The sequence below is a fragment of the Phragmites australis genome, chromosome 1, assembly GCF_958298935.1.
Source record: "Phragmites australis chromosome 1, lpPhrAust1.1, whole genome shotgun sequence".
NCBI classification, from domain to species: Eukaryota; Viridiplantae; Streptophyta; class Magnoliopsida; order Poales; family Poaceae; genus Phragmites; species Phragmites australis.
The window spans coordinates 35,170,517-35,179,613 of NC_084921.1; the positions used below are offsets into that span (position 1 = coordinate 35,170,517).

Genomic DNA, 9,097 nt, shown 5'->3' on the forward strand with positions numbered 1-9,097 from the left:
ATGAAGCCTTAGAACTTCGGAGTCGTTTTTCTTTATGGAAGAAGCTAAAGATGCAAGTCGATGGGGACGGATCACCTAAATTCGGATGCAAAACGCCCCCATTCTGTCGCTTTTAAGCTAGCGCTCTTCAGCTCTTATGCCATCAACTATTCTAGATGTGCGTTACTCATTTGCCGGTGCAGATTGCAGAAGCATGCGACCGGTTTTCTGCCTCCGGTCCTTCTCACTAACCTGTATCAGACGCTTGACAGAGCAGTTAGGCAGCGACGTCATGGAAATAGCCATCGAACAGTCCAGAAATTCCTCTGTGACCCGAAGATGGCGTTGTGTTATGACTTATATGAGCAAATAATTCATTGCTTCCTTCTTTCTTTAGAACAAGACTGCTGAATATCCCCGTGAAGACCGATGGATACAATGATTCAGGTACGGCTGCAAAAACGAATGTTGCACAAAGACCAATCCACAAAAATTTGAAACGAACCTGCAAGAGAGTTGTCTGTTGTATTGATTAAGAAAAAGCTCGAATGGCAAATGTGCTTGGTTAATTGAAGAAAAATTGAGCAAACACCATGACACACAACGGACACACTACCTAACTAAACTAGACCTAAAGCACCGCAGAGAGACACAGGCAACCTCAACTCTTAGCCATTTGTCTAGCTTGGCTAGACCTGAGATGGTCGACAACGCCCTAAAGCGAAAAAAAAAACCACAAGGAGGGTTTCTCCAAGTTGACGCCTACAAGGAGGGCACACCGACCAATCCAACATCGGAAATGGGTTTTCATCAAGAGACTCTCCCGGGATTAGCAGGGAACACCAACACACTGCCTCCAGGGAGAGAAACGACGCCTGAGGGCGTCGCCGACGCCGGCATCGGCAAGATGCCAGACTGGGCTTTCGTCTGGTGTTCCTGAACCCACATTGCTGCCAAAACTAAGCAACGTCAGACCTTGACCAAGGCACAACATCGCATAAGGCCCAAAGACAGACTAGACATTGCAGTGGGCCACCAACACACGAAACATGAGAGAAGAATGGAAGCAGTTGCATGATGAACCACAAGCTGCCATGATTGAGACTAACCACGACGAGAATACAAAGCTAGGATCTCCGACCACCGGCGACAGAATGACAAGGCACGAAGAGGCAGCCCCTCAGCTTGAAGCAAGATAAATGAAACTCGAGAGCAGCAGGGTGTTGTCCTCGACTCTACGCATGAGCAGCCACCACGCACGTCGACACTGCAAAAGATGGGCCACGTTGACAGGCTCAGGGATATGTAGTCACCATGGTGACACCGCCCATGCTAGCTCGCCAACAACAGGGCCGCTCTCAACCCCACTCAAGGCTGACGGGGTGCCACCAGCATCGGAAGGACCCCGGTGCGCCGCCATCGAACACACCCAATAGAGACACGGCGGGGCCTAGCACACCCACGTCGACCGCGGCACATCCACCTTGGACGAAGACAACGCACCTTCCTAGCTCGCCCGCCGTCTGAATGTGTAGCCCAGTGTCAGAGGCAGCAGCCCCAAAATCTATTGGCGACGCATGGAGCTCGCCAACATCTCGATGGTCGGCCACCACGAGGAAGGAGGAGGGTGCCCCTGTGTGGATCCCGTCGGTGGCATGGCGGATCCAATTGTCCCCGTGCGGATCTTGCCGACGGCACAACGGATCTGGTCGTCTCCTCACGGAACCCGCTAGCGGCGCAGCGGATCCGATCGTCCCCGCGTGGTTCCCGCCAGCGGCGCGGCTGGTCTGGACGTCCCCACATGGATCACGCCAGCGGCGTGACAGATCTTGCCCTCTACACAGCCGCGCTCCTACAGGGGAAGAGCCCTGCCAAGCACAACACTACTGCACCAACGCACCGTAGGACATAGCCGCTGGAACAATGAAGAGAAAATGAAAGAGAGGGAGGGAGAGGAGAGAAAAGGAAGGGAGACGCGACGGAGGCCGCTTGGCTCGGCTGCAACACCGGAGAGACCTGCCGGGGCCAAGGGGGCAAAGTCCTATCACCCCCGAGTTGCCCTGTGGGAGCGACGCGAGGGCACTTCTCTCTCTCATGTTGGCTTCTCCCCAATCCGTAGTAATGCAAACTAGCAGAGTGTTGAAATTCCTTGAGATGTAAGAGTACAACAAAGAGTACAACAGCAGAGAAAGGACATTAGGTGAGGTGTCTGTTTGGTTCGTAGCCGTATGTTGTCGCATTTTGCCATGACTTGAGTTTACTAAGCAAGCTTAGCACATTAAGAAACTTTTGTAAGGCGTTCAAGTTTTACGAGCAATGGGTAGCAGCAGCAGCTCAATTACAAAAGAGAAGCAAGCAAACGCCAGTGGCCACTCCTTGTCTGAAACATTTCACTCTCACTGTCTAGTCCCCATCGACGAAGCTATTATGCGGGATCATGCCGCGCCACGCCACGCCACGGCTCCACCCGCAAGGAAACGAGAAGCGCCGCTCACATCGTGGGGTGGGGGCACGGCCGCGTTGGATCGATGGAGCCCAGCACTTGCCCACACCCACACTGCTTTTGCACACACCAGTATGTACAGCATCACTTGCGACACAGACATCGGTTCATCCGTTCACCGGTGGCTGGCTGCTGGACGACGGCGACGCCAGCGGCCAGAGGCTGGAGAAGGTGGAGGAGACGGCGATGCCGGCCATGTTGAGCCCCTTGCTAGTGCCCCAGTCTGGCACCGGCACCCACTGCCACTCGCCGCGCTCGCGGTCGTACGACAGCCACACCAGGTCCCAGGCGCCCCTGCAGTTGGAGATGAGCACCAGCCGGACCACGCCCTCCCGCTCTGCCAGCAGCCCCGTCATCACGGCGTACGGCTTCCGGAACCCGTCGATCAGCTCGGCCGGCACGGAGGCCACCAGCTCCCAGTCGCCTCCCACCACCGACGACGCCCTGAACCCGTACAGGTCCACAGCCGTCACGACCTTGACGCGGTTCCGGCTCGGCGGATCGTCGATCACCGCCGACCGCACCACCGCTGCGCTCCCGTCGCCGTACACGTGCAGCCGGTCGCCGGCGTTGTTCGGGTTGTGCGGCGGGAACCGCGGCCGGAAGAAGACCGGGCGGTCCTCCGCGCCCGGGCCGGAGTACACCATGACGCAGTCCGGCCCGGCGTGCGCTGCGCAGAGGTAGGTGCCGTCTGGAGCGGCCGGCACGGGCGCTGCCCCCTCGGCCAGGACCGCCTCCGACTGCTGCCACGTGTCGGTCTCGGACCGGTACTCGAAGAGGAATGGCGTGTTGTTCACCAGCTCGGCAAACATAAACCTTGCAGGAAAAAAACAAGCATTACACTGACATCAGGGTGATTACACGAATAGCGACATTGATTTAGATTGGGTCTGGAGGAGGTTAGTAGTGCGTGCAAGTTTTCGAGAAATCTCCGGGAGAAAAGAGAGCTGAAAAGGACGGGTACCTAAACCGGTTTGAACCGGGGGGATCGGCGACGAGCTTGAGGCCGAAGCGGCGCCACGAGGAGGTGCCGCGGGGGCCGAGAGGGGACGGCGGGAGGCGGCGCGCGGCGCGGGAGGTGAGGTCGACGACCACGAGCTCGCGGCGGCCGTTGGCGGCGAACAGGAACGAGCTGCCGGAGGCGGCGAGGAAGTAGAGGTCCTCGCCGGGGGGTACGGCGGGGGCGAGGATCGCGGAGACGGGGATGCGGAACCAGCGTCCCGACGGCCCGTGGAAGCCCCGGATCGCGGCGTCGCGCGGGGGAAGCTTCTTGAAGAGGAGGAGCCACGCGGCGGCCGGGCCGGGCCCCGAGGAGGCTGAGGAGAGATGGTACAGGCGGCGGAAGTCCGGGGAAGTGATGAGGTGCGAGAGCGGGCGCGCGACGGAGCGGACGCGGAGGAGCTCCGGCACGGCGAGGCGGAGGAGGATCTCGTGGAGGAGCTCCGACGGGAGGAGCAGCAGGGGGCCCAGGGCGGCCGAGCTCGCCGGAGAGGGGTGGTGCTCGCCGGCGAGGGGGTGGTCGGACATGGGAGGGGTTAGGTGAGGTTTAATTCTTCTTGGGATCGGAGCTTGTTTGGGGGACAAGTTCTGTGCCGGCTGCCTTTTATACAGGGTGGGAGACGGTTTTGGTTGTTGACCTGCTAAGTTAAATCTGTATTTTATAGGGCTTTTATTCAGTGTTTTTCTTCTTTTTCTTTTGCTTTCCGTTTTGTGGTTGGGATGAAAAGGATGTGCTTGTAGGGCACACTTTGTTGCTGTTGAAGAATAATTTTATTTTCTATCCGATGGACGGTGCATGATCTCATCAAAATGGTTTTGTTTTGTCGAATGTATAGCTATGGGTTAAAACTAGTTTTTACATTTATTTGTGCATCTAAATAAGATCCAAGTGGTATGAGAAGACCATCGTGTATAGTACAAAAGTAAAAAAAGGGACTATTAAAATTGAGAGAAAACTCAGTTATTACTTATACTCTAACTTGCTATTCAAGTTCATCGTTTGCTACAGCTAGTAATCTATATATTATTATTTGAGTGTTAAAAATAGTTATCATGATCGCTCTTAACACCACGAAATTACCACATTAATCGAGGAAAAAGAAAAAGATATAGATCACTCATTGTTATCAACGTCTAACGGTCTAGATTAAATTAAATAGTTCATATCAAATACGATTAATAAATAGCTAAATTTGGAATTAAAATTTATTAAAAAATTAGTATTTCGATTTCTATAAGGTTTGGATAGCAAAATAACTAAATAAAGAGTCCAATTAAAATAAAATTAATAATAATTGAAATTAGGGTTAAAATAGAAAAAAGATCCATATCAAATATAGTCTTAGAAAAAAATCAAATACCTAAATAAAAAGTCCATATAAAATACAATTAATCAATAGTAAAATTTATAATAAAAATAATGAAAAAATTTAAAATTCTTACTACGACAATAGATTCAGAAGCACCGTGTAACTCAAGGTCGTCATCGCATCAAGCAAGCAGCAGGCAAGACACAACATGCAGGCGAGGCAAATATATTCTGATTTTAGTTGGACTTCCTACGCATGACATACGATTTCAACAGATAATCAAAACGTATTCGAATTGAACTAATACATGTATATAATTTGGGTACAAGTTTAGAGCACAGATAATTTTCTCTTTTCCTAACTTATTTTTTATATCTTCTTCTAATTTTATACGTTTTATAATTAAATTACACTAACATCATAAAAAAGCTAAACAAACCAATTTTTAATCAAAAGTTATCGTAGTAAAATATTACAGCGAGACTAATCACGCTATTAGTATCTGCCACCTTGCTAGTTGCAATAAAACACAAGGCATGCACAATCTGCTCTTAGGAATGGCACCGTACCTTTCTACCCAAGATAATTATTTAGTCTTGATGCTCAAGTAAAGATTATAATCTCACTCAACAAAAGAAGCGGGAAAATCAACCGAATTTCAAGTGCTCCGTCTTAGAGAGACTCCATGCGGGACCAATCAATATCCACTCCTCCAAAAAGGAAGTCACTTCCCATCTATTTGCACGGAAATAACGAAGGAAAAGGGGAAGTAGCATCCAGAGTAGTGGCCACTTGAGCAAGAGCCATCACAAACTTTGCTCCGCCTACAAAAAATGTGACTGGTGAGGCGTGAGCCCGTGACACGCATTCATATTCAGCCTGTGATCCTTTTTTTATTCATACAGAAGTACATAAAAAGGGGAGAAACTTGAAGGTGAGTCTAAAAAAAAAGGGAGAAGAAAGCAGAAGTCATATTCGATCTTTAATTACGTTTTCAATCATGCCATGCATGGATTAAACATTGTGGAGTGAGGTGCAAAGACTCTCTTTTGTGCAAGGAAGCAGATAGCTCTAGCTCTCTAGCAGGAGTGAACTCTGAATTTCTTGTATATCCAAACATTTTTTTTTCCGAAGACTTTTATCCAGGGATATGTTGACCAACATTGCTTTCTTGGATGCTCAATTATTTGGAAATTTGAATTATGCAGCCCAATAATAGATAACAGCATTAACTTCATTTCTCTGAGACCTCAGCTTCACACTGTGATAACAAGTCATATGGAAGTCACAGGTCATCATTTCTTCTTGTCCTAATAATGTATACACGACCCTTTCGTTGATGGCAACACTTAACTGCCTCCTGACACTAACATAGACTGATAAAATAAAAATAAAAAAATATAAACGGATATAATTAGGTAATATAGATCAAAACGTAGCTTCATGTCATCGTAGATAGAACACTGAGGTTAGTTGTATTAGTTTGATTTCAACAAGTTATTTAGTTTGGAGTGGCTTTTGTTAAGGGTATAATAGTATTATAGTAATCTCTTAGTTTAGGATTTCTCTAATGTACTTTGTATATTGTCTCATGGATTAACATTGAATATAAGTTATTATTTCTAACAGCTTTTGCTACCCTAATTGTAGGGTTTTGAGGCCTAAACTAATTTGCAGCGGTTAATCCAAACATTATGGTCAAATGTTAGGTAAAGATGCCCTTATGCATCCCCTGTGCACCCCCGGACTCCCTAAGAACGATAGCTCTGTAGTGGCCTATGTCGTGCTTGATCCTCTGTAAAAGCCAACATTAAGATGTGAGTTTTTGCCTCCCTGGCATTTGGCTATCACTTTATCACACGGTTTTTAGCCCATATAAAATTTGCTATACTTTTCACTTCGAAATAATTTCTGAAATGTTTTCCAAAATCCAATTGGAAAAGCTGATGCCTGATGGTAGGACCCAAACCGCCCGAGGAGTTAGTCAGAATCCATGGCCTCCAGCTCCAAGAAAAGAGCCAGGTTAACCCACGTGGACACCAAACGGCGGCAATCACTGGAACTCCGGAGCGAAATGGTTTAATTTCTTTACTGAAAGAGCACGAAGGAAAACGCTCGACTGCTCGGGACAAAAGTGTTCCTGTCGTGCAATTTTATATGCTCTCTTAAGATGGTGACACAATTTTTATAGAAGAAGGATTGTGATGACAAGGCAAGCATGCGCGCGCAACGATGCAAGCTGATTTGTGATCCATTATATAATGGAATCAGCCGTTCGCCCTTGCGCTAAAGATGAACTGGGCTGACCTTTCTGCCGAAGCTAACTTTAGGTCATATGGTGTAGCTGAAAGAAAAAAGAATGCTCCTTAGGGACCTTTGGAATTGTGTGGTGAAAACTGAAAGCGCCAATTAGATTCGGAACATGCACAGTGATGTCAAGACATGCCCGGTACTCCTATTTAATCATCCTATCTTGTACCAACTAACGCACCGAATTAACAGGAGAACAAATTTGCGGTCGAATTCTTGTCTAACCTTCCGTGTAATAAAAAAGGATTCCTGTCTAAGCTCCCGTTAAGAAAAAAAATGATTCTTGTCTAAGCCAAGTGGATAGCACTGCGAAGGTGGTAGTATCCGGTTCATGCATATATGTTGCTCTGCAGTTTGCAGAGCGTAATGCAGGCTGTGCCTTGTGAACCAATACTCCAGTAATCAACAAAGCAATGGCTACATCATCAGTGACCCAAGGAGAGCCGGACTAGTAGCTTAAGTTAGTGGATTAGGGTGTAGACTTGCAGCAAATCGTTAGAGCGAGGGCAGCTTTGAGCTCGATTGGAATCTTGTTGCCTATTGGCCGCGTTGTTAAATTAAGCCCGGATTATCCTTTTGCTGTCAATGTGCATTGTGCCAAAAGGGGACCTAATTTCATCCACCAAAGTTGCGTTAGGAGGATCGATGGTCGGCCGGGTCCTTTTGGCCATCCATTCCACAGAGGATAAATTGACGGCTTCTGTTGTCTTGTTTGGGGTTAGGACTTGTGAGGGCCCTAGGGGGTCCATGTGTTTTGTCCATCAGAGGAGGAGAGCATGTCTCCCAGGTCAACTTAATCTGAGTGGAAGGTATGATTCGCACCATCAGCTTCTTTATCGGAACTGTAGCTAAGCAAAAGTGGCATGGCTTGTCTAATCAGGTCACTCTTTCTTAAGGAGCCTGGGCATGAATTGTTGAGTACGTGTCGAATACGTGTATACCGATAAAAAACAACAGTGAAGGTCCTTTTTGAACCAGCAGTGAATGGTCGGTACTGAAAGGTTTGGACCAATCACTACCAGTGCACAACCGACATTGAAAGTTGTTCCTGGAGCAACAAAAAAAATGAGTCGGCTCGGTCATCGCTCCCATCGCCGCTCGACACAGTGCTCCTGCTACCGCTGCCCTAACAGTTCTGCCGACCCTGTCCTCACCCTGGCATCGTGGACAAGCTCGTGGTTCCCGCTGCCGTCATGGGCGAGCTCCCAGATCTAGACACCGTCGTGGAAGACGATGACCTCGCCCCCGAATCTGATGGCACAAGGAGGACCAGGAGGCCATGGGGAAGTTCTTCTCGGCCTGCTTCTTGGTCCTGGTGAGGTCGCCCGCGAAGCTCAACCCGGTAAGTTCGGCGTGGAGGTGAACACCAGTGAGTGGCCCGGGCCCGACCACACCTAGCGCGGCGAGGGAGGTGGATTGCCCACTGAGGGAGAGGTAGGGGATGACGACCTCGGCGGCGACGTGCTCAACCTGGTAGCGATTTGGGCGGAGCTTCTTGGAGGGTGGCAGAGATAGGGCTTGAGGAGGGGCTACGATGGGAAGAGAGGAGATGAGAGGAGAGTTTGAGAGAGGGAGGAGACAAAGGGAATCAGAGTGAGAGAGAGGATGAGGAGAGAGGGGCACAGAGAGTTGCGAGTCGGACATAAGGCTTGCAAGTCAAAAGCTTAATGAAGTGAAATTTCAGGTTCGAACCCATATCACTGCTAGAGATGGCAATTTATCCTGATTATCCATTTACCCATGGGTAAATACCTAAATAGGGTAGGGCATGGGTAGAAAATGGTACCTATTGGTATGTTCGTGGGTAAAAAATATTACACGACAGGTAAACAGGTACGAGTATGGGTAAGGCATATCCATACCCGCGGAACCCGTATACCCATCATATAAATATCTCACATCCAAACTCTAACATTCTACATCATACAAATACTCCACCTCGGTCCACCCTGTCGTGTTGTTGTCGGCCCATCTCGCCACTACCCCGCGTTGCACC

The 9,097-nt window shown here is 49.0% G+C and overlaps 1 protein-coding gene across 1 annotated transcript; it reads right to left on the reverse strand.

The window, feature by feature from the left end:
- Positions 1 to 2,257: 2,257 nt before the first annotated feature.
- On the reverse strand, positions 2,258 to 4,120 carry LOC133916630 (uncharacterized). Its single transcript, XM_062360386.1, has 2 exons — positions 3,447 to 4,120; positions 2,258 to 3,298 (listed from the first exon to the last, which is right to left on the reverse strand). Exons 1-2 carry the CDS (start codon positions 4,007 to 4,009, stop codon positions 2,590 to 2,592), a joined length of 1,272 nt encoding a protein of 423 aa, XP_062216370.1. The 5' UTR covers positions 4,010 to 4,120; the 3' UTR covers positions 2,258 to 2,589.
- Between the last annotated feature and the right edge of the window lie 4,977 nt (positions 4,121 to 9,097).